Consider the following 25730-nt stretch of genomic DNA (forward strand, 5'->3'; position numbering starts at 1 on the left):
AAAAAGAGGTTTAATGCACACGTGTCGCTTTAGAAACAACCGATTAAAGAATGTAACATCTTTAAGCCATTACATTTGGTCACTGGCGTACAGAAACATTAATTATTCAATCACCTGGAAAATTCTCTCAAAGAACAAAGCATATTCAACCAGTAGTAAAATGTGCAACCTATGTCTAACTGAACAATATTTTATCATTTGCAAACCAGAAATATCCACATTGAATAGCAGGAATTAATTGGCCAGCAGTTGCACACATAGACATAAGCACCTATTTTGTAATTACAAATAAATCATGACAATAGACAAATACCCTCCCGCCCCCCATTGGACCGTTAGCAATCACGTATTTTTGAATGTCGCACCTCTCCCTTTCCCATTGGACATTGTGCATATGATGTGCATGACGAGGCAGTAAATGGTATGTTCTCTCTTGTGTAGCTTTATTGACAGCTGAATTGTTTATGGCATGAAACAGGTTTGTACTGTCTCATAAAGAATTTACTTGACTCACTGGATTATTTTGCTCCTTATTTTTTGAGTACTTTCCCTACCGTTGAAGGGTTTCTTTTAACAAAGTTATATATTTTGTCGGCCCTGTGTGATGGCCTGGTGGCCTGTCCAGGGTGTTTCCCCACCTGCTGCCCAATGACTGCTGGGATAGGCTCCAGCATCCCCACGACCCTGAGATCCGCACTGCTTATTCTGCATAAGCAGTGTGGATAATGGATGGATGGATATATATATATATAGTGGGTTTTTTTTAAAATCGTCAATGGTGTTGATAAAAGTGCTCAACTAATGAGGAGCAGAATATTAAGATAGATGTAGGAAAAAAAACTTTTAATACATAGCAGTACAAGCTTGTTTCACATGTCACGCTAAGCTAATAATAAGAATGCTAATAATATATATATATACACTCACCGGCCACTTTATTAGGCACACCTGTCCAACTGCTCGTTAACGCAACTTTCTAATCAGCCAATCACATGGCAGCAACTCAATGCATTTAGGCATGTAGACATGGTCAAGACGATCTGCTGCAGTTCAAACCGAGCATCAGAATGGGGAAGAAAGGTGATTTAAGTGACTTTGAACGTGGCATGGTTATTGGTGCCAGATGGGCTGGTCTGAGTATTTCAGAAACTGCTGATCTACTGAGATTTTCACGCACAAGCATCTCTAGGGTTTACAGAGAATGGTCCGAAAAAGAGAAAATATCCAGTGAGCGGCAGTTCTGTGGGCGAAAATGCCTTGTTGATGCCAGAGGTCAGAGGAGAATGGCCAGACTGGTTCGAGCTGACAGAAAGGCAACAGTAACTCAAATAACCACTCATTACAACCGAGGTATGCAGAAGAGCATCTCTGAACGCACAACACGTCGAACCTTGAGGCAGATGGGCTACAGCAGCAGAAGACCACACCGGGTGCCACTCCTGTCAGCTAAGAACAGGAAACTGAGGCTACAATTCATACAGGCTCACCAAAATTGGACAATAGAAGATTGGAAAAACGTTGCCTGGTCTGATGAGTCTCGATTTCTGCTGCGACATTCGGATGGTAGGGTCAGAATTTGGCGTCAACAACATGAAAGCATGGATCCATCCTGCCTTGTATCAACGGTTCAGGCTGGTGGTGGTGGTGTAATGGTGTGGGGGATATGTTCTTGGCACACTTTGGGCCCCTTAGTACCAACTGAGCATCGTGTCAATGCCACAGCCTACCTGAGTATTGTTGCTGACCATGTCCATCCCTTTATGACCACAGCGTTCCCATCTTCTGATGGCTACTTCCAGCAGGATAACGCGCCATGTCATAAAGCTCGAATCATCTCAGACTGGTTTCTTGAACATGACAATGAGTTCACTGTACTCAAATGGCCTCCACAGTCACCAGATCTCAATCCAATAGAGCACCTTTGGGATGTGGTGGACCAGGAGATTCGCATCATGGATGTGCAGCCAACAAATCTGCAGCAACTGCGTGATGCTATCATGTCAATATGGACCAAACTCTCTGAGGAATGTTTCCAGTACCTTGTTGAATCTATGCCACGAAGGATTAAGGCAGTTCTGAAGGCAAAAGGGGGTCCAACCCGGTACTAGCAAGGTGTACCTAATAAAGTGGCCAGTGAGTGTATATACACACACTGTTACAAAATGCTCGACTTGGTGAATCTATGCTTGATAACTACCCCACAGTCATTTTAAACACCTGCATTGCAGATGGAAAAAAAAATTCACATAGTAGAGTTACACAAAAGGGCAGGAAGATAATTAGATATACAGAAATGGTGTGTATGTATAAATGTGTATGCATAAATACCTGCATCCCAAGACACATGGTGTTGAGCATAATGAGGAGAAACATGAGGTACTCGAAGTAGCAGGAAGTGACGATGTACCACACCTTGTACTGGTACTGGTTCTTGGGGATGTAGCAGCGCAGAGGCCGTGCCTTCAAGGCATACTGGACACACTGGCGCTGAAACAGTTGAAAAGTGGATTGGAGGCAATTAGTCACTTTTTTATGAAGACTAGGACATGTCAGAAAAATAGGATTTTCTCACACCCACTTGTTCACTTTTTTCAACTAATCCAGGAGTATTTGGTATTATTGTTCCAGCTCACCACTTGGGAGTAAGGCAGACAAAACAGTGGCTATGAAAGTATGCTGATGTATTTTGCTAGGAACCTGGGTTATTAACCACAGGTGAATTATTCCTTTGCCCAAGTAGAAGTATAACATTCTTCCTCACCACTGGATAGAATTCTTGCTCACAGTAGGCAGCAATCTGTTGATCTGCAAAGGGAACCTACATCGGTATCAAGGCAGAGGGCTCGCCCTTGTGGCTTCCTAAGGAACCAGGACTCCTCTAGGTGGCCTGATCAAGGTCAGTGCATTATCATCACTAATGTCCAGATGAAGAGAGGCAGTCAGTCATTGCCCCTTGATTAGTCCTTTTGATTTTCAGCTACATCTACGATAAGGTACTTGAATGCACACACCTACCTTGTCTATAGTCTGTCTATAGTCTTTTTCACTGCCTAACACACTAAAAACCTGTCAACATTGGCTTGAACACTGGTAATGTAAAGTAACTTTGGCTACTAATCCTTAATTTTTGAAACCAAATTAGCCATAATAATGTTAGTGCATAGAATCATATGTTAGATGTCATTTCAATCAGCAAAACGTTTACTGGAGTGCTGGTTACTGCAACTTATTGGCTGAAAATTAATCACTGACAATTATGCTAGCTAATACACCCTAAAATTAATTGTTGATGTGTGATATGGCATTTTATATTATGATAAAAGGCTGCTGGATTGTGACTCCTACTTTCCAGTACATTAAAGTTAACTGAATCCCCAAAGTATGGATGTATGCGCTTCAGCTATTTAATGTTAACATGCAATAATGTTCGCTTATTCATTTTACTGTCCCTCTTAGTCTTCACATCATGAAGACTCTGGAAAGACTCATCCTGGAGCAGCTTCGGCCCAAAGTCAAGCCACACTTAGACCCCCTCCAGTTCGCCTACCGACTCGGACTGGGAGTTAAGGATGCCATCATTTTCCTGCTTCCGTGCTTATGCCCACCTGGATAAGCCAGCAAGCACTGTTGAGAGTCATGTTCTTTGGCTTTTCCGGTGCCTTCAACACCATCCGGCCAGCTCTACTGGGTGAGAAGCTGACAGCAATGCAGGTAGATGCCCCCCTTGTGTCCTGGATCGTTGACTACCTTATTGGTAGACCGCAGTATGTGCGCTTGCAACACTGTGTCAGACAGAGTGGTCAGCAACACTGGGGCTCCGCAGGGGACAGTCCTGTCTCCCTTCATTTTCACCCTCTACACCACAGACTTCAACTACCACACAGAGTCCTGCCATCTTCACAAGTTCTCTGATGACTCTGCTATAGTTGGATGCATCAGTAAGGGCGAGGAGGCTGAGTACAAGGCTGTGGTGGGAAACTTTGTCACATGGTGTGAGCAGAACAATTTGCAGTTCAATGTGACTAAGACAAAGGAGCTGGTTGTTGATCTGAGGAGGGACATGACACCCCTGTCTGCATCCAGGGAGTCAGTGTGGACACTGTGGAATACTATAAGTACCTGGGGGTGTCATGACCCAGGTCTGTCGGGACCCAAGTGTACGCTGTTAAGTGCCAGGAGGATTGCTGTGACTTGTACATCAGGGAAACTAAACAGACTCTGGCCAAGAGGATGGCATAACACAGGAGAGCTAATGCGTCAGACCAGGACTCCACAATCTACACCATCTACAGGCCAGTGGCAACTCTTACAAGGATGATGGTGTGCACATCCTTGATAGGAAGGAACACTGGTTTTATGGGGAGTCAAAGAGGCCATCTATGTGAAGAGGAAATTACCATCCCTTTACCGGGGGAGGGGGGGGGGCTAAGAGTACATCTGTCGCCATCTTACAATGCTGTGATTGCAACTATTCCTCAATCCGCTGTGAATAACACATGGCGATTGAAACTGTAGTTAATGGTCACACCCATATTTGCATATGAAACTGGTCATTGGTTTTTGTCGTTATGACATTGTATTGTTTATAAGGGTGGGGATAACTGCAGTCAGTTGAGACTGAAGAGGTCACTTAGATGTCCAAAGGAGTTGAATCAAGTGCAACTGGATTTGGTCTAGTCAGAAAGGCACGAACTGAGGAAGCTTCTTGGATGAAACGTCTTGGCGAAACGTCTTCACGGATATATACAAGTCCAGTTGCACTTGATTCAACTCCTTTGGATAACCATGACCTGGATGAATGAGAACATTCATAGACATGTCACTTAGATGAGTGATGAAATGTTTCTCCCAATAAACGTTGTGTCCAGATGAACTGATTCAACTTCCTGTGATTCTGTTTAGCTTCATATAAAGAAAAATGTACGCACATTTCTCCCAACCTCACCCACCTGGTTTTTGTCCAGCTCACAGTTCTTGTACTCCTGCTCGCCTTGCTCTTGGAAAGTAACGATCACAAAGCCCACAAAGATATTCATCATGAAAAAAGCGATGAGGATGAGGTAGATGATGAAGAAGACTGAAATTGCCACACGATTGTTGTACACCGGGCCTGTGTCCTCTAGGTTGGAGTCAATGGCTTTGTATAGTAGCCTACAGTAATTTAACCAATTGGAAAGGCAGAGGAAGAAAGAAATGCACGTGAGTTCAAATACACACCAAAAAAAAAGTGTCCCACTAATTGAGATTTAATACATTTGCTTGCTGCTTACCCTAGGATTACAGTATGTCATCATCAGCTAGTGATGCTGAATTCTAAAACAACACTCACTTAATCGAAACAGCTTACAGATTCACAACAGAGTCTCACTTTGGCCATCCCTCGAAGGTAGAGACGGTGAAGAGAGCCAGCATGCCATTGAGGATATTGTCAAAGTTAAGCTCTGAGTTGATCCACTCTCTCTTACGAACCTCCTTGTCAAAAAGCGTCCCCTCTTGATATTTTATATACCAACCTCTTAGGGATAACATGGGAGCAATGAAACACAGGTTATAGAGAGATAGAGAATACCCTTCAACATGTTTTCATATCCTAACATGATGTAAATGTGAGTTACTTGCATGTTTCCTCGGTCATTTGGTCAGGATCTGTGCAGGTGTAGAATGTGCCCTAAAGAGATCACACAGTAAGATTTACCTTTTTTTGATGAATATTGGGAAAAAATACATGACAGACAATTATGGAATACAGCCCTAATTAACAACCTTGTATCACTTCCTCAGCTGCACCTGGCACATTGCTGTGTTAGAACATCTCACCTTGAAGAGCTGAACTCCAACACAAGCAAAAATGAAGTCCAGTAACATGGTAACCAGGACAATATTTCCAATGGTCTTGATGGCTACAAACACACACTGGACCACATGCTTCAGAGAGAGGAGCAAAACCAGTTAATATGCCAAGACAGAAAAGAAAAAAATCCCATTCAAATTCAACTCACCTTGAGTCCCTTAGCTCTGTTTATGGCCCTGAGGGGCCTAAGGACCCTGAGCACCCTGAGTATTTTAACCACTGAGATGGCACTGGACCTAGATCAACCAAGCAAAAAAATATGTTGTTTAAGAGTTGTAGTATTGTTAATTTCTGGAAATACACTGCCCTCTACTGTTTCCTAGAGTCCTCGAAAGGGACACTGAGTAGGACTTCCCCATGAAATGTCAATCTTTACCAGAAATGTACTGACTCAATCATTACTCATGAACCATTGGCAGTCTGTGTCAGTATCTGTGTCTACAGAGACCCTTCCTCTGCCTGTATCTCTTGTAAAGACCATGCCACCAAGAACTTGAGATTGATTGGTTTATTAGGAATGCAATAGTGAGGATGAAGGATAGATAGAGGGGTTGTGTGGCAGTGGGATCAAGGGGGTCAAAGGTGGGCAGTTCAAGAGGTCCAAACATCATTCCAATCAAGGAACCCAGTGAGAATCTGGGTGGGGGTGCAATCTTGATGTAGAGTCTTTGCACTCTGTCAATTCTCCCAAAGAAACTTCATGTATGGAGACAAGTGTATGCTTTCCTGACATTGTCGAGGTTGCTGTGGACTCAGCATGAAGTCTAATTCTAACACTGAGCATTTGGATTTTTGGACTGAGGGGGGCGACAGCTGCCATTTTGATTTGTTGTTGGGCTTCAAGCAAGGTGAGCTTTCATGTGAATGGCATGGATTCCAATGGACAGGGTTGGCCATTATTATCTTTAAAGGCGCTGTTGTCTGTATAGGGGAGAATGACATGTCTAGACCACTCGTGCCCTCCAAAGAAGAGCAGCTGCCTTGATGGAGTAAGATACATAAAGAGCAGCAGAAGGGGAGTGAGGGCTGAAATACGAGCGGCCATCCAGATGAGAATGGCCTTTCTCTCTTGTAGCTGCCAGATCTGATGAAAGGGGAAATTAGTGATTCTGTGGCCCTGGCTCCAATTTGTGTACCTTGTCTATCATGACATGACTGATAAGTAATGCATCAAAGGGTCAAGAGGTTGAGGAAGGAATTGGAGGGATGAATTGACGGGAGGGAGGAATCGGAGGGAGAGATGAGTCAAGAAGGGAGAGAGGACTGAATTGAGAGGGGAGGGAGGAATCAGAGGCAGGAATGGGGGGGGGGGGCTGGAGCTGGAACAACCATGGGAGTGGTACTGGAAAAGGTGTAAAAGAAGGAAAGATGAAATGATGTGGGGATGGAGAGTGCATATGGAAGGGAGGTTTGTGCAATGGAGAGATTTAGTGTAGAAAGAACAGAAGAAAAGATCTGATACAAGTCAGAGAAAGAGCAGACACGCATGGGGGGGGGTTTCAACCTGATCCTCGGGGGAGAACACTGTTCTAGTGAGTTGCTGCACTGTCTTGTTGAGCGGTGCAGGGGTGTCATCAGTAATGGCATGGCAGCCAACATTGTCTGGGCTCGAACCCTGAAGTATCGTATGACTTGTTGCCATATGGCAGGGGTGTCAAACTCCAGGCCTCGAGGGCCGCAGTGTCTGCAGGTATTTGTTGCAACCGTGCACTACACCACCTGATTTAACTAATTAGCTCACCTCCTGGATCAAGGAGGGAAAGGAACTAGTTTAATCAGGTGGTGCAGTGCATGGTTGCAACAAATACCTGCAGACACTGCGGCCCTCAAGGCCTGGAGTTTGATACCCCTGCCATATGGGGATCGATGCAGAGATTGTCAGTATAAAGCTGCAACAGTTTGTCTGTGTTATCATTACGGTGGAAGGTGAGGTTTTTCTTCTTGAGGAAGTGTTGCAAGCGAGCGACTGTCCTGCTGCAGTGAGGTGAAGCGGAGTGGAGTTGGAGTGAGGTGGGAGTTGTGTGGAGATGCCATGTTGACTTAGTCTTGGCCAGTGTGGGAAGTGGTATCTGGACATGGAGTTGGTGGATCAGTGATGAAGACCCCTGCCGCCAGCAGGACATGGCTGGGGAGGGGATGTTTTGTTGTCGCTAAACAAAGACGGATAACTTAGGATGTATGGTATTTGCCGATGAAGGACAATTGTTGAACGGGGTTGGGGAGGATTGGGAAGCTTGGGCCAGGGCTAGAGCATAGAGAATGGGTGAAGGACACACTGACACTGCCATGCTGGGTGGCTCCTTCTCAAATATGTCACTGCCAGATGGATAGAGGAGAAGATTGTGATCCATGGTGAGGTCAGAGTTGGATCGCTTGAGTTTAATTAGTGGCTGTTGGTTTGGAAAGCTGTCGAGTGCATATGTGTGAAAACTGAGCTGAATGGGGAGAGGAAGCTCTTAAGAAGCCAGGGATGTATGCAGGTGGTTAGATTGTTTGAGACATGGTCTTTGTTCCCAAACTTAGTTAATCAAAACTCCAGAAAGACTCAGACATGAAGTAAAATTGCTCTTTCAAAATGCTAGAGTTCAGAATGCTGTACCAGCCAATTAAGGTTTGCAAAATCATCTAGACATGCCGTGTCCTCCACAGCTCGGCACTGACATATACAGCTTCTTTGCTGTTATATGAGGCATAATAGCAGACAGCTGCAGCAGCAGTTCATTTGCACCACGCTGCATTTACATAATACATTGTTTAACACTCTCAGCTCCTTTGCTACATTGTTACTGTATGATGTTTCCATTACTCTAGCGCTGCTTCGTTGAATATAGCTATGCAAATAGAGCCTTTTCCTGAATGCGTTGGAACTCATGCCTGCATAATGGTACATGCCCGTAGACCAACAACTGTCTCAGATCAACCTTCAGTGCTTGCTCTCTAGGAAACAAAGCTCAATACTAGAATATAACATGAATCTGATAAGTGAACTACATTGGAAATATATAATGAGCATAAGTAGCTCCATGTTATTTAAACAAGCAAATGGTATTATCAGTTTCACAGTTAATTTTGGAAAAAAAGTTAAATACAAATATCTGATTCAAGCTCCATTCAGCGATCTGTATCTCTTTATCTGACAAAATGCAAACCCTTGTGGTCTGGCCCAGGATAGAGGCCATGCAGCATTTATGGAGAAAAAAAAAAGAGAAAGAGCAATGGGCCCTCCCCTCCTCTGGTAGTTTTCATATTCATCCTATGTACAGTGATCATCCTCTTCTCCATGGATTTATCACTTTGCCAGGGTGGAGAAGCTTGTGTGGTCGAGATCCCGAGAGCGATGCCGTCTGGAGCTATGCCCTTGGTAGGGTCACTCATGGTGGTAAGGTCAAGGGGGAGGTCCCTGACAAAGAGCATCCAACCAAGACCTCAACGGTGGAACAGGTGGAAGATGTTGGGTGACTTTAGGGAAGCATCAAAACAGCTGGGAAGGCGGATGAAGGCTGCAGCAGAAATGGGCCCCCAGTTGTCATGGAATCCATGCCACTGGATCCTGACCCAGATCTGTTAAAGAGCGTGTGGTGGCTGTCTGTGCACCAGTCTCCCCACGCTAAACAAAGTCCCGCACAGGCATCCTAGGACAGTCATACTCAACCCCGAATGACCGCCGATGATGATGAGTGGTGATCCTCTTACCCTCACATTCAAAGTTTGACTACATATTCATAGTCTGTTCTAGTCCACAAGACTGGTACCACCAGAAGTACAATACTCCCATAGGGCATACTTTTTTCCAACCACTGAATATACCTGTCAACTGAATTCCGCTTCTTGTCAGAGGTCTTTTTGCCACTTTCATCATTTTTGCTTGCAAATGAAAAAACTTTATGGAATACCGATAAAAAAATGGGTTTATTAACAGCTGTTTCAACATTTATTTGTGGCTAATTTGGGAAATGGAAATAAACTTCATTACAATGTGTCAGATTTCATTAAGACTTAGGAGAAAGGTATGTACACATATGGAGGGTTTTAAAGTCAAAGGAAGAATAGCGATAGATTTTTAGTAGTCAGTTGTAGCAGGAGTGACGACAGGGCATAAGATCCCAGGAGTTGACAAAGAATATAGAGAAGAAATACTTTTGGAATTCCATAAAACATCTGTGACTAAAATAAATCATGAAAGGATAGGACATGAGGTCCATTTCCAGGCACCACTTACTCCATGCCCATTGAGAGGAGCGACACACTGACGACAAGCAGGTCCAGGATGTTGAAAGAGTTCCGACAGAAGGACCCTTGGTGTAGAATGGCACCATACGTGGTCATCTGAAACAAAGGGACAATGACTGTTACCAGGCTAACCTTAAATATGAATCACTGTATGTATTAAAAAATAAAACATAGGTTCTAATTACTATTTTTACCTTAAGTACAATCTCCGCTGTGAACACCGTGGTGAAGACTATATCAGCATACGCCAGGACCTAAAATGTCACAATATTATATTAGAAAAATTAAAGGTAAATTTGTCCATCTAAAATTGTATTTGAAATGGTATGTGTAATCTTTTTTTTCTCCCTTTTTCTCCCCAGTAGTACTTGGCCAATTACCCCACTCTTCTGAGTCGTCCTGGTCTCTGCTCCACCCCCTCTGCTGATCCAGGAGGGCTGCAGACTACCACATGCCTCCTCCGATACATGTGGAGTCGCCAGCCGCTTCTTTTCACGTGACAGGAGTTTCACCAGGGGGACGCAGCGTTTGGGAGGATCACAATATTCCCCCCAGTTCCCCCTCCCCCCTGAACAGGCACCCCGACCGACCAAAGGAAGCGATAGTGCAGCGACCAGGACACATACCCACATCCAGCATCCCACCTTCAGACATGGCCAAGTGTGTGTGTAGGCACACCCGACCAAGCCGGAGGCAACACGGGGATTCTAACCTGAGATCCCCGCTATGTGTAATGCTACTTGAATGTTGACCTCTATCATTCAGCAATGTGAATAACTACAAAAAAAATAAATAGAACTAGTAAGACAAACATTAATAGATAAGAAGAAAAATTGCATTTCGGCCAACATCTTCTATTTTTAAACCCATGAAGTTGATGTTGTTTTCTGCTATCAACAGCGTGCTGAGCACTGCGAGTTCAATTCCAGTCTTCTGGGGGGCAGAGTTTTGAACTAGAAGAACAACTCATCTGGTCCACCTACTGGGAATTGAAAAGCATAAGACTAAAAATGAGAGGGGCTGTGAGTTGTTTAGCTTTCTTTCAAGCTACCATTAAATGAAAGAATCTACTGATAATTATTTGGCATATCATGCTTAAACAACTGAGAATTTTCATCTTATGAAGTTGATATATTTTTCATAGTACGTTTACGCTTTTAAATTGCATTATTACCCAGAGATGGGCACAAATACATCAAAAAGTATCTTGTTACAAATTACAAATACTTGCTCATCAAATGTATCAAAATAAAATACAAAATACTGGTATGAGAAAATGTATTTAATCAAAATACAAGTATGAGAGAGTGCATTGCTGGACCCGACAGGACAACCCAGCCTCTGAGGATGCACAAGCCAGTGCATTCTTAGTGCCCGTCCCAAGTCCGGATTAATGGGGAGGGTTGTGTCAGGAAGGGCATCTGGTGTAAAATCTTTCCCAGATCAAATATGCAGATCATAAATCAGACTTCTCCACTGGATCAGGCGAGGCCCAGGTTAACAAGGACCGCCACTGGTACTGTTGGCCAGCAGGGTGCTGGTGGAAACTATGCTACTGTTGGGTGAAGGAGAAGGAGAGGGGGAAGGCATGTCCAGAGGCAGCAGGAGAGGAGGAAGGGTAGGAGTGTGGAGGTGAGAGTCGGAACTTTGAATGTTGGCACTATGACTGGTAAAGGGAGAGAGCTGGCTGATATGATGGAAAGAAGAAAGGTAGGCATACTGTGTGTGCAAGATACCAGGTGGAAGGGGAGTAAGGCCAGCAGCATCAGAGGTGGGCTCAAACTCTTCTACCATGGTGCGAATGGGAGGATAAATGGGGTAGGGGTCATTCTGAAAGAAGAGTATCTCAAGAGCGTGCTGGAGGTGAAGAGAGTGTCGGACAGAGTGACGAGTATGAAGCTGGAAATCGAAGGTGTATTGATGTATGTTATCAGCACATATGCCCCGCATGTTGGGTGTGAGATGGAAGAGAAAGACTAATTCTGGAGTGAATTGGACGAAGCAGTGGAGAGGGTACCCAAGAAGGAGAGAGTGGTGATTGGAGTGGACTTCAATGGGCATGTTGGTGAAGAGAAGAGATGTGATGAGGAGGTGATGGGTAGGTATGGTGTCAAGGAAAAAATATGGAAAGACAGATGGTGGTGGATTTTGCAAAAAGGATGGAAATGGCTGTGGTGAATACATATTTCAAGAAGAGGGAGGAACACAGGGTGATGTTCAAGAGCGGAGGAAAGTGCACACAGGTGGACTATATCTTATGTAGGAGGCGCGATCTGAAAGGGATTGGAGACTGCAAGGTGGTGATAGGGGAGAACGTAGCTAGGCAGCATCGGATGGTGGTCTGTAGGATGACTTTGGAGACCAAGAAGAGGAAGTGAGTGAAGCCAAGGATCAAATGGTGGAATTTGAAGAAGGAAGACTGTTGTGTGGAGTTCAGGCAGGGGTTAAGACAGGCACTGGGTGGTAGTGAAGAGTTGCCGGATGGCTGGGCAACCACTGCAGAAATAGTGAGGGAGACAGCTAGGAAGGTAATTGGTGTGTCATCAGGACAGAGGAAGGAAGACTATGAGACTTGGTGGTGGAATGAGGACGTACAGCAAAGTATAAAGAGGAAGAGCCTGGCAAATAAGAAGTGGGATTGTCAGAGATGAAGAAAGTAGACAGGATAGAAGGTCCAAAAAAGGTTCCACATCAAAGAAGGTCCAACAAAGACTTTTTTTTTCTCCTGAGGAAAATGTGTAAATTTAATGTCTCCTCCCAGATGATGGGTCTCTTTTATATGGACATGTAATGTCTCCTCCCAGATGATGGGTCTCTTTATAGAAGTTTTATTGAAACAGTTTTAATGTACTGTCTTGTTGCTTGGTTTGTTAATTTGACTATGGCCAATAAAAAACGGCTTGATAGACTCATCAAATGGGCTAGTCAGATTTCAGGGAGAAGTCAAGCCCAGCTTACTGACGTTTATAATAGGAGGGTGTTCAGGAAGGCTACTTCCCTTCTCGAGTGCCAAGGTCCCCCCCTTCAGCCAGAGTTTGAGCTGTTACCCTCAGGTTGTCGGTTGAGGATGCCCTGTAATAGGACTAAGAGATACAAGGCTTCCTTTGCCCCCACTACCATTCAATTGTTAAATGGTAGATAGTCTTCATCTGTTGTCTGCAGATCGGTTGTTTCCTTGGTCTGCATATTTGAACTCCTTTGGTTCTCCATGCCCACTATGTCCTGTTGTCAGTTCTGCCTTGTTATGGTTTTTTTTGTTGGTTTTTTTGTGAGAATTCTATTATACTGGCTGCAAACTAATTTCCCTGTAAGGGGCAATAAAGACACTTTGACTTTGACTTTGAGGAGTACAAGGAGATTCAGCGTAAAGTGAAGAGAGAGGTGGCAAAGGCACAGGACAAGGCGTATGGTGAGTTGTATGAGAGGTTGGACACTAAGGAGGGAGAAAGGATTGGCTAGACAGAGGGACCGAGCTGGGAAGGATGTGCAGCAGGTTAGGGCGATCGAGGATAGAGATGGAAATGTGCTGACAAGTGAGGAGAGTGTGTTGAGAAGGTGGAAGGAGTACTCTGAGGGGCTGATGAATGAAGAAAATGAGAGAGAGAGAAGGTTGGATGATGTGAGGATAGTGAATCAGGAAGTGCAGTGGATTAGCAAGGAGGAAGTGAGGGCAGCTATGAAGAGGATGAAGAGTGGAAAGGCAGTTGGTCCTGATGACATACCTGTGGAGGCATGGAGGTGTTTAGGAGAGATGGCAATGGGGTTTTTAACTAGATTGTTTAACACAATCTTGGAAAGTGAGAGGATGCCTGAGGAGTGGAGAAGATGCATACTGGTACCGATTTTCAAGAACAAGGGAGATGTGCAGATCTGTAGCAACTACAGAGATATAAAGTTGATCAGCCACAGCACGAAGATATGGGAAAGAGTAATAGAAGCTAGGTTAAGAGAAGAGGTGATGATCAGCGAACAGCAGTATGGTTTCATGCCACGAAAGAGCACCACCGATGTGATGTTTGCTTTGAGAATGTTGATGGAGAAGTATAGAGAAGGCCAGAAAGAGTTGCATTGTGTCTTTGTGGATTTAGAGAAAGCAAACGACAGGGTGCCGAGAGAGGAGGTGTGGTATTGTATGAGGAAGTCAGGAGTTGCAGAGAAGTATGTAGGAGTGGTGCAGAATATGTGTGAGGGAAGTGTGACAATGGTGAGGTGTGTGGTTGGAATGACAGATGGGTTCAAGGTGGAGGTAGGATTACATCAAGGATCAGCTCTGAGCCCTTTCTTGTTTGCAATGGTGATGGACACGTTGACGGACAAGATCAGGCAGGAGTCTCCATGGACGATGATATTTGCAGATGACATTGTGATCTGTAGTGAGAGTAGGGTGCAGGTTGAGGAGAGCCTGGAGAGGTGGAGGTATGCACTGGAGAGATGAGGAATGAAAGTCAGTAGGAGAGAGACGGGATACATACGCGTGAATGAGAGGGAGGACAGTTGAATGGTGAGGATGCAAGGAGTGGAGGTGACAAAGGCATATGAGTTTAAATACTTGGGGTCAACTGTCCAAAGTAACGGGGAGTGCAGAAGAGAGGTGAAGAAGAGAGTGCAGGCAGGTTGGAGTGGGTGGAGAAGAGTGTCAGGAGTGATTTGCAACAGAAGGGTACCAGCAAGAGTTAAAGGAAAGGTTTACAGGATGGTTGTGAGACCAGCTATGTTGTATGGTTTGGAGACAGTGGCACTGATGAAAAGACAGGAGGCGGAGCTGGAGGTGGCAGAGGTGAAGATGATAAGATTTTCATTGGGAGTGATGAAGAAGGACAGGATTATGAACGATTATATTAGAGGGACCGCTCAGGTTGGACAGTTTGGAGACAAAGCAGGAGAGGCAAGATTGAGATGGTGTGGACATGTGTGGAGGAGAGATGCTGGGTATATTGGGAGAAGGATGCTGAATATGGAGCTGCCAGGGTAGAGGAGAAGAGGAAGGCCAAAGAGGAGGTTTATGGATGTGGTGAGGGAGGACATGCAGGTGTCTGGTGTGACACAGGAAGATGCAGAGAACAGGAAGAGATAATAATAATAATAATAATAATAATGATAATAATAAATTAAACTTATATAGCGCTTTTCTAATACTCAAAGTCGCTTTACAATAAACGGGGTGAAACACGACAACAGATAAACATGACACAGACATACAGGGGTGGATGGGAAGGGGGGCTATGAGAGGGAGAAGCGGCAGCCACACATGATGCCAGCAGTACTCTCCCACTTAAACACATACAAAAGGGCAAGAAAAACAAACATCATAAATCACATAAATCCCTGATGAAAGCAAGTCTGAAGAGGTGAGTCCTCGTTATGGCTTGAATGTGGGCAGATCGCAGCAGTGTCTGATGTGCTTGGGGAGGGACTTCCAAGAGGAGGGGGCAGCAGGACAAGTGCTTGGTCCTTAGGCCTTAGATGGAAACGGAGGATCCGCTGTGGTGACCCCTAACGGGAGCAGCCGAAAGTAGTAGTAGTAGTAGTAGTAGTAGTAGTAGTAGTAGTAGTAGTAGTAGTAGTAGTAGTAGTAGTAGTAGTAGTAGTAGTAGTAGTAGTAGTAGTAGCAGCAGCAGCAGCAGCATAGCTGGACCTGACAGGACATGTCACGTGATTCACTTGCATTTAGCCAAAGACTGTGATTAGGCTAATTGTTGTGCAATTTTTTTTCTACAGTTTAAACCTGGGGAAAACAATGTGTCTCATTTGAGAATAAATGACATATTAAATAATGTATTTTAACACTAGAACGACCAAAGCCATCATTTTGATGGCTTTGGACCTGCCGCTCCCCTAATGCTCCTAAAATTGCATATATTCACCTTAAAATGAGTTTTAGATCAATTGCATAAAACAGTTATGATAAGATCTACCTCAAATGACCATGACCGATCAAAAAGATGGCTCATAATCTGTGGGTGATCGTGTGCGTCGCTGCTCTGTCCTATAAACACTAGTGTTCTACAGCGCAGACAAAATAGTCTAAACTTGATGTTTGCCTGTGTCCAACATGTCTGGTTACAGACGCCGTTACAGACGCACCATGACTACCACCGAGGCGCCGCAGTGTTTACAGGCATTGGACAGCGGCCATTGCAAATTGTTTGAAAAATAGCATTAAAGTTGCTAAAATTTTATTTTGGTGTCAGTTAGTTTCATACCAGACATACTAACATATGTAATACATTAATATCTCAACTGGGTATTTATCTTGACAGAATATAGAGTTTAAAAACTGGCCGTCATTTTGACGGCTCATGGTCATTTTAGGTAGGAAGAAATGCCGGTCGTTCTAGAGTTAATTATTTCAAATACACAAGTAAAAGCTCTTAAAGTATTTTGTTAAAAATTATGTTTCTGTCCAGTAAAATACAAATTACTCAAAATTAGCTAAATATGTATTTTAGTTGAAATACTGCCCATCTCTGTTCTCACCTAAAATACAGAATTGATCGGGGTGGTAACATGTTTGGTCACCTGATTTCTGAAGGACATGGGATCAATGGGATCTTCAGCAGCCAGAGAGATGGAGGACAGGAGGATGAAGAGGAGAATGATGTTGGTGAAGGTAGTAGCATTGATGATACGGTGACACAGTTTACGGAACCTGGAAAACAAAAAATGTTTGTCTTAACGACCGCACAAAACCACACACCACAGTCACACTCGAGTATTTCATACATGATTATTTTGGATGAAATCCAGTTTTTCTTCCTGCCCCCCCCCCCCAAAGAAATAAATAAATAAGTCTCGGGAAATGTGCCATTGTGATGTTGGCCAGTCAGTCCAGGAGGTGATGCACAGGTATAGTGTCAAGGTGAGGGATGTGGAAGGACAGATGCTGGTGGGTTTTGCAGAAAGGATCGAAAAGGCTGTGGTGAGTACATATTTCCAGAAGAGGGAGGAACACAGGTCGACGTATAAGAGTGGAGTAAAGTGCACACAGGTGGACTACAGGTAGTCCCCGGGTTATGAATGAGTTCTGTTTTTGAATCTGTTTTAATAATAATAATACATTTTATTTGTGGGCGCCTTTCAGAGCACTCAAGGACACCTTACAGAACACAGTAAAAAAAACAGCAGCACTCTATCAGACGGCGTAACATCACAACAAAGCAGGGTAGACAATAAAAGATTAACACAACAGATAAGTATAAAATCATCATCTGCACAAAACTTAGTAAGGCCTGGATCAGACTGAATATGCCAGTTTTAAAAGATGGGATTTGAGATGGGATTTGAAGGTTGAAAGAGAGTCAGTGTTGTGAATGTCTTGTGGGAGAGAGTTCCATAGGCGGGGGGGACGACGACGACTGAAGGCTCTAGTCCCCATGCTATTCAAGCGGGCCGGGCCGATGTTGTAGTGAGTTGGAGAGCAGAAGAGGATGTGAGAGTGCGAGAGGGCGTGTGGGTATGAAGGAGTTCAGAAAGATATGAAGGAGCTAGGTTATTAAGGGCCTTAAAGGTGAGGAGCAGGACACTGAAGTCAAATCGGTATTTAACAGGGAGCCAGTGGAGTTGCTGAACAACAGGAGTGATGTGATTTATGGAAGGAGTTCTGGTACTGATACAGGCAGCTGAATTCTGGACCAGTTGAAGCTTATGAAGACACTTGAGAGTAAGACCAAAGAGGACAGAATTGCAGTAGTCAATACGGGATGTAACCAGGGTGTGAGTGAGTGTGGCGGTGCTTTTAGGTGTAAGTGATGCCGAAGACGATTAATATTGCATAGGTGGAAGTATGCAGACCGAGTAACATTGTTGATGTGGGCTTCAAAAGATAATGTGCTGTCCAGGATGACAGCACATTACATACAAATTTGACACCTGTCAAATTTGTATGTAAGTCGGAACAGTTATGTATAGTTCACATCTAGCGTCAATTAATCAAATGTTTGTCTTAGTATATAGTATCTATTTGACCTAAAACATCACGAATATAATAATGCAGTAATAATAATACATGTAACTACAGTACAGTGTGTATAATTGAGAGAGAGTGTGTGTATAGGTATAAACATTAAAGAAACATGCATGCTCAATAATCCAGGTAAGAAATCAGCGCACAAGGCTGTGTCCAGATGAACTGATTCATCTTTTCTTTGATTAAAGAAACATGTCTTACATTACAAACTCCCCACCTGCCTCTGTCCCCAGAGCGGGCCATGACCGGTGGAGGCTGTTTGACGCCAGAATTGAGAACCCGCTCGCAGCTCACCTCCCCGCCTCACCGGGTCAGTGAAAAAAATAATAAAGCATTTCACCTCTCTGAACGCTTTATTATTTCCAATTTCTTTTTATTGATTTTTTTTAAAATATTCTGAAATATATAATAAAGTATTATATAGCATGTAAAATATAAAGTGACCCTCCCCTTTTCCAACCCTCTGATCTCGCCAACGCATCCTCCCAATCAATCCCCCCACCCAGTCCAACCCCCAGTCCCATCCCAGCAGGCTACAACTGTCCACAACTAATTCAAACAATATTAACAATGGCAATAATAAAATACATTACAAAAAGGTGTAAATTTCAAAAAAGAGTGATAGAAAAAAAAAACATAAAGTAAGAGAATGGAATCATACATGCAGCTACACATATTAATCCACACATTCTTACATTCCTCCATACAATTAGAGCACTATGCATCATTCCAATTTGTTATCTCAGTAACAGTAGTGAAATAAAATATAAATGGGGTCCACATTTTACTGAACTCAGCCATGTTCCCCTTTAAAGTAAATTGAATCTTTTCTAGTTTTAGATAGAATATGCCATCCCTTAGCTATCTGGCATGTGAAGGGGGTTTGAGGTTTTTCCATTTGAGCAAAATAAGATGATGCACTAGCCTGCAAGTAAAAGCAACTGTATTAGAGACATTTATCGACCAGATAGCATTCTCTGCTTTTACAATAAAAATGGTGGTCAGCGGATATGGTTCAACTAATATGTTGTAGGCTTCACTCAGAGATGTGAATATTGAACCCAAGAATGTTTGCAGACAAGGGCATAACCAAAACATGAATTAAAGTGGCCGGTGCTGATTTACATTTATCACAGGTAGGGTCCAGATTTGGGTAAATTTTGGCTAGTTCGGCTTTCGTAAAGTGGATACGATGCAAAATCTTAAATTGGATGAGTCCATGTCTGCTGCAAGGAGATGAAGCATGTACTTGTTTAAGAATAGCACTCCAAGTTTCGTTTAAAAGCGGGGGACCTAAATCCTGTTCCCATTCTGTTCTAATTATATCTTCTGACTGGAGGCTCATCTCACTAATGATTCCATAAATCTGGGAGATCATACCCTTTTTATCTGTATCAAGAGACAGCAAAGTATCAACTAGGGTAGTTGGAGGCATGATGGGAAAGGAATTATATTGTTTTTTGACAAATTATAAGTATCGATTGTAAATATTAAAGAAGTGAACATGTGGTAGTTTATATTCCATTGTTAGCTGCTCAAATATTCCCTCCATACAAAGATCCTTAACAAACTGTATCCCCCTCCCATGCCAGGCATGGAAGGTCACATCCAAGTGTATGAGATGGCACAGGATTGTTGACTGAGTTGCCAGTAGCGACCTGTAGGGCAGAGGAGACCAGAAAGCGGATAGGAAGGTTATAATACTCTACTACAACCCAGTCTGGCACATTGTCACCAGAGTAACCCTTTGCCCAAAAGATAACTTTGTGGCTATTACTTGCCCAATAATAATGCAAAAGATTGGGCATGGCCATTCCTCCCTCCATCTTGTGTCTCTCCAGGAAGCGCCTACTGATGCATGGCAGCTTATTGTTCCATATAAATTTTGAGGGAATACTATCAATTAGGGCAAATTGTTTCTTTTGAATGATGATTGGAATGTTTTGAAAGAGCTATAGACAATGTTCATTTTAATCAAATTGATGCGACCTTCCATTGATAAGGGTAGGGTATGCCATCGTTCTAAATCTTGTTTACATTTATCTATCAAAGATGTTAGGTTAAGTTTAAGAAAGCAGTTAAAGGATCTAGGAACCACTACGACAAGGTATTTAAAGTGGGAGCTCACTCTTCTGAAAGGAAAAGCAGAAGAAGGTATATTTTGAGCAGCAGAATTGACAGGGTATAACCCAGCCACTGAGGATGCACAAGCCAGTGCATTCTTAGTGCCGGTCCCAAGCCCGGACAAATGGGGAGGGTTGCGTCAGGAAGGGCATCCGGCGTAAAATCTTTGCCAAATCAAATATGCGGCTCATAAATAAGATTTCCATATCGGATCGGTTGAGGCCCGCGTTACCAACGATCGCCACCGGTACTGTTAACCACCAGGGTGCCGGTGGAAACTATGCTACTGTTGGGCGAAGGAGAAGGAGAGGGGGAAGGCATGTCCAGAGGCAGCTAGAGAGGAGGAAGGGTAGGCGTGTGGAGGTGAGAGTCGGAACTTTGAATGTTGGCACTATGACTGGTAAAGAGAGAGACCTGGCTGACATGATGGAAAGAAGAAAGGTAGGCATACTGTGTGTGCAAAGGACCAGGTGGAAGGGGAGTAAGGCCAGGAGTATCGAAGGTGGGTTCAAACTCTTCTACCATGGTGCGAATGGGAGGAGAAATGGGGTAGGGGTAATTCTGAAGGAAGGGTATGTCAAGAGCGTGCTGGAGGTGAAGAGAGTGTCAGAGTATGAAGCTGGAAATCGAAGGTGTATTGATGAATGTTATCAGCGCATATGCCCCGCAAGTTGGGTGTGAGATGGACGAAAAAGAAGAATTCTGGAGTGAGTTGGAAAATGTGGTGGAGAGGGTAGCCAAGGAGGAGAGAGTGGTGATTGGAGCAGACTTCAATGGACATGTTGGTGAAGGGAACAGAGGTGATGAGGGGGTGATGGGAAGATATGGAGTCAAGGAGAGAAATGTGGAAGGACAGATGGTGGTCGATTTTGCGAAAAGGATGGAAATGGCTGAGGTGAATACATGTTTCAAGAAGAGGGAGGAACACAGGGTGACGTACAAGAGTGGAGGAAAGTGCACACAGGTGGACTATATCTTATGTAGAAGGTGCGATCTGAAAGGGATTGGAGACTGCAAGGTGGTGACAGGGGAGAATGTAGCTAGGCAGCATCGGATGGTGGTTTGTAGGATGACTTTGGAGACCAAGATAAGGAAGCAGGTAAACACACAGCCGAAGATAAAATGGTGGAAGTTGAAGAAGGAAGACTGTTGTGTGGAGTTCAGGCAGGAGTTAACACAGGCACTGAGTGGTAGTGAAGAGTTGCCAGATGGCTGGGCAACCACTGCAGAAATAGTGAGGGAGACAGCTAGGAAGGTACTTGGTGTGTCATCAGGACAGAGCAAGGAAGACAAGGAGACTTGGTGGTGGTGGAATGAGGAAGACAGCAAAGTATACAGAGGAAAAGACTGGCAAAGAAGAAGTGGGATAGTCAGAGAGATGAAGAAAGTAGACAGGAGTACAAGGAGATGCAGCATAAAGTGAAGAGAGATGTGGTAAAGGAAAAGGCGTATGGTGAGTTGTATAACAGGTTAGACACTAAGGAGGGAGAAAAGGACTTGTGCCGATTGGTTAGACAAAGAGACCGAGCTGCGAAGGATGTGCAACAAGTTAGAGCGATCAAGGATAGAGATGGAAATGTGCTGACAAGCGAGGAGAGTGTGCTAAGAAGGTGGAAGGAGTACTTTGAGGGGTTGATGAATGAAGAAAACGAGAGAGAGAGAAGGTTGGATGATGTAGGGATAGTGAATCAGCAAGTTCAGTTGATTAACAAGGAGGAAGTGAGGGCAGCTATGAAGAGGATGAAGAAGAGTGGAAAGGCAGTTGGTCCTGATGACATACCTGTGGAGGCATGGAGATGTTTAGGAGAGATGGCAGTGGAATTTTTAACTAGATTGTTTAACACAATCTTGGAAAGTGAGAGGATGCCTGAGGAGTGGAGTAGACGCATACTGGTACCGATTTTCAAGAACAAGGGCGATGTGCAGAACTGTAGCAACTACAGAGGTATAAAGTTGATCAGCCACAGCATGAAGATTTGGGAAAGAGTAATAGAAGCTAGGTTAAGAGGAGGATAGGTGATGATCAGCGAGCAGCAGGCCACGAAAGATCACCACAGATGTGATGTTTGCTTTGAGAATTTTGATTGAGAAGTATAGAGAAGGCCAGAAAGAGTTGCATTGTGTCTTTGTAGATTTAGAGAAAGCATACGACAGGGTGCCGAGAGAGGAGGTGTGGTATTGTATGCGGAACTCAGGAGTTGCAGAGAAGTATGTAGAAGTGTTGAAGGATATGTATGAGGGAAGTTTGACAATGGTGAGGTGCGTGGTTGGAATGACAGATGGGTTCAAGGTGGAGGTGGGATTACATCAAGGATCGGCTCTGAGCCCTTTCTTGTTTGCAATGGTGATGGACAGGTTGACGGACAAGATCAGGCAGGAGTCTCCATGGACGATGATGTTCGCGGATGACATTATGATCTGTAGCGAGAGTAGGGTGCAGGTTGAGGAGAGCCTGGAGAGGTGGAGGTATGCACTGGAGAGAAGAGGAATGAAAGTCAGTAGGAGCAAGATGAAATACCTATGCGTGAATGAGAGGGAGGACAGTGGAATGGTGAGGATGCAAGGAGTGGAGGTGACAAAGGCATTTGAGTTTAAATACTTGGGGTCAACTGTCTGATGTAACGGGGAGTGCAGTAGAGAGGTGAAGAAGAGAGTGCAGGCAGGGTGGAGTGGGTGGAGAAGAGTGTCAGGAGTGATTTGCGACAGAAGGGTACCAGCAAGAGTTAAAGGGAAGGTTTACAAGATGGTTGTGAGACCAGTTATGTTATATGGTTTGGAAACAGTTGCACTGACGAAAAGACAGGAGGCGGAGCTGGAGGTGGCAGAGTTGAAGATGCTAAGATTTTCACTGGGAGTAACGAAGAAGGACAGGATTATGAACGATTATATTAGAGGGACAGCTCAGGTTGGACGGTTTGGAGACAAAGCAAGAGAGGCAAGATTGAGATGGCTTGGACATGTGTAGAGGAGCGATGCTGGGTATATTGGGAGAAGGATACTGAATATGGAGCTGCCAGGAAAGAGGAAAGGAGGAAGGCCAAAGAGGAGGCTTATGGATGTGGTGAGGGAAGACATGCAGGTGGCTGGTGTGACAGAGGAAGACGCAGAAGACAGGAAGAAATGGAAACGGATGATTCGCTGTGGCGACCCCTAACGGGAGCAGCCAAAAGTAGCAGTAGAGAATTGACAGGTTATAATTCACTTTTCTCCAGATTTAATTTGTAGCAGGACAAATTCCCGAATTGATCTAATTTAGATAGAATGAATGGTACTGATGACACAAATTACTAATGAACAGAAGAACGTAATCTGCATATAATGCTATCTTATATAGTGTTCCTTCAAACTATCCACTCAAACGTATGGCACTGTCGCAGTGAAACAGCAAGCAGCTCGATTGCAAGATCGAAAAGCAATGGCGAAAGGGGGCATCCGTATCTTGTTCCTCTTTGAATACGAAAACATTTTGATTGCACTTCATTTGTGCGAACACATGCCGCAGCAGCTGTCTACAGCAGTTTCACCCTGGAAATTAAATTTTGGCATGAGGCCAAATTTTCCAGTTTTAAAGCGGAAGCCCAGCTCTACCCGATCAAATACCTTTTCTGCGTCCAAGTCTATCACAAATTCAGGGGTAGCTCGTGAAAGGTCGGTATATATGATGTTGAAAAGCTTACGAATATTAAAAAGGAGTGTCTCCCTTCGATGAAGCCTGTCTGATCAGGGGATATAATGCGTGGTAGCACGTGGTAGTGTTTAGCAAGGATTTTGTAATCACCATTGAGTATCAAAATTGGCCTATATGACTCACAGAGCAGACGGTCCTTGTCCTTTTTAGGTAGCTGACTTGACATCATACATGTCAAATCAGGAGTACTTTGAGGGGCTGATGAATAAAGAAAATGAGAGAGAGAAGGTTGGATAATATGGGGATAGTGAATCAGGAAGTGCAGTGGATTAGCAAGGAGGAAGTGAGAGCAGCTATGAAGAGGATGGAGTGGAAAGGCGGTTGGTCCTGATGGCATACCTGTGGAGGTATGGAGGTGTTTAGGAGAGATGGTAGTGGAGTTTTTAACTAGATTGTTTAACACAATCTTGGAAAGTGAGAGGATGCCTGAGGAGTGGAGAAGAAAGATACTGTACTGATTTTCAAGAGTGTGCAGAATTGTGCAGAACTGTAGCAACTAACTAGCAGCAGTATGGTTTCATGCCACGAAAGGGCATTACAGATAAATGGACTGCATTTTTTTATATAGTGCTTTTCTAGTCTACCAACCACTCAAAGCACTTTATAGTCCATGCCTCACATTCACCCATTCACAAACACATTCATACACTGATGGCAAAGGCTGTCATGCAAGGTGCCAACCTGCTCATCAGGAGCAGTTAAAGGTTCAGTGTCTTGATCAAGGACACTTTGACATGCTCTCTGCAGGAGCCAGGATCGAACCAGTGACCTTCCGATTACTAGACAACCTGCTCTACCTCCTGAACCATGCCGCCCAGATGCGATGTTTGCTTGAGAATGTTGATGGAGAAGTATAGAGAAGGCCAGAAGGAGTTACATTGTGTCTTTGTGGATTTAGAGAAAGCATATGACAGGGTGCCGAGAGAGGAGGTGTGGTATCGTATGAGGAAGTCAGGAGTTGCAGAGAAGTATGTAGGAGTGGTGCAGGATATGTATGAGGGAAGTGTGACAGTGGTGAGGTGTGCGGTTGGAATGACAGATGGGTTCAAGGTGGAGGTAGAATTACATCAAGCCCTTTTTGTTTGCAATGGTGATGGACAGGTTGACGGACAAGATCAGGCAGGAGTCTCAGTGGACTATGATATTTGTGGATGACATTGTGATCTGTAGGAAGAGTGGGATGCAGGTTGAAGAGAGCCTGGAGAGGTGGAGGTATGAACTGGAGAGAAGTGGAATGAAAGTCAGTAGGAGCAAGATGGAATACACATGGGTGAAAAGAGGGAGGACAATGGAATGATGAGGATGCAAGGAGTAGAGGTGATGAAAGCGTATGAGTTTAAATACTTGGGGTCAACTGTTCAAAGTAATGGGGAGTGTGGAAGAGAGTTGAAGAAAAGAGTACAGGCAGGGTGGACTAGATGGAGAAGAGTGTCAGGAGTGATTTGCGACAGAAGGGTACCAGCAAGAGTTAAAGGGAAGGTTTGCAAGATGGTAGTGAGACCAAACTTAGTTGTATGGTTTGGAGATGGTGGCACTGATGAAAAGACAGGAGGTGGAGCTGGAGGTGGCAGAGTTGAAGATGCTAAGATTTTTATTAGGAGTGACAAAGAAGGACAGGATTAGGAACGAGTATATTAGAGGGACAGCTCAGGTTGGACGGTTTGGAGACGAAGCAAGACAGGCAAGACTGAGATGGTTTGGACATGTGTGGAGAAGAGATGCTGGGTATATTGGGAGAAGGATGCTGAATATGGAGCTGCCAGGGAAGAGGAAAAGAGGACGGCGAAAGAAGAGGTTTATGGATGTGGTGAGGGAGGACCTGCAGGTGTCTTGTGTGACAGAGGAAGATGTCCAGATCAGGAAGAGATGGA

General features: G+C 44.1%; 1 protein-coding gene across 1 annotated transcript in view; it reads right to left on the reverse strand.

The window, feature by feature from the left end:
* LOC130130505 (dihydropyridine-sensitive L-type skeletal muscle calcium channel subunit alpha-1-like) overlaps positions 1-25730 on the reverse strand; it is a 357791-nt gene that overhangs the window by 56871 nt on the left and 275190 nt on the right. The window contains exons 18-26 of the mRNA XM_056300217.1: positions 16601-16730; positions 10276-10335; positions 10071-10177; positions 6000-6087; positions 5818-5925; positions 5616-5668; positions 5369-5515; positions 4950-5151; positions 2329-2487 (exon numbers count right to left, since the gene is read on the reverse strand). Coding sequence (XP_056156192.1) covers positions 2329-2487; positions 4950-5151; positions 5369-5515; positions 5616-5668; positions 5818-5925; positions 6000-6087; positions 10071-10177; positions 10276-10335; positions 16601-16730 — 1054 coding nt within the window. The remainder of the gene's footprint in view (positions 1-2328; positions 2488-4949; positions 5152-5368; positions 5516-5615; positions 5669-5817; positions 5926-5999; positions 6088-10070; positions 10178-10275; positions 10336-16600; positions 16731-25730) is intronic.

The sequence above is a fragment of the Lampris incognitus genome, chromosome 2 (assembly GCF_029633865.1).
Source record: "Lampris incognitus isolate fLamInc1 chromosome 2, fLamInc1.hap2, whole genome shotgun sequence".
Classification (NCBI taxonomy): domain Eukaryota; kingdom Metazoa; phylum Chordata; class Actinopteri; order Lampriformes; family Lampridae; genus Lampris; species Lampris incognitus.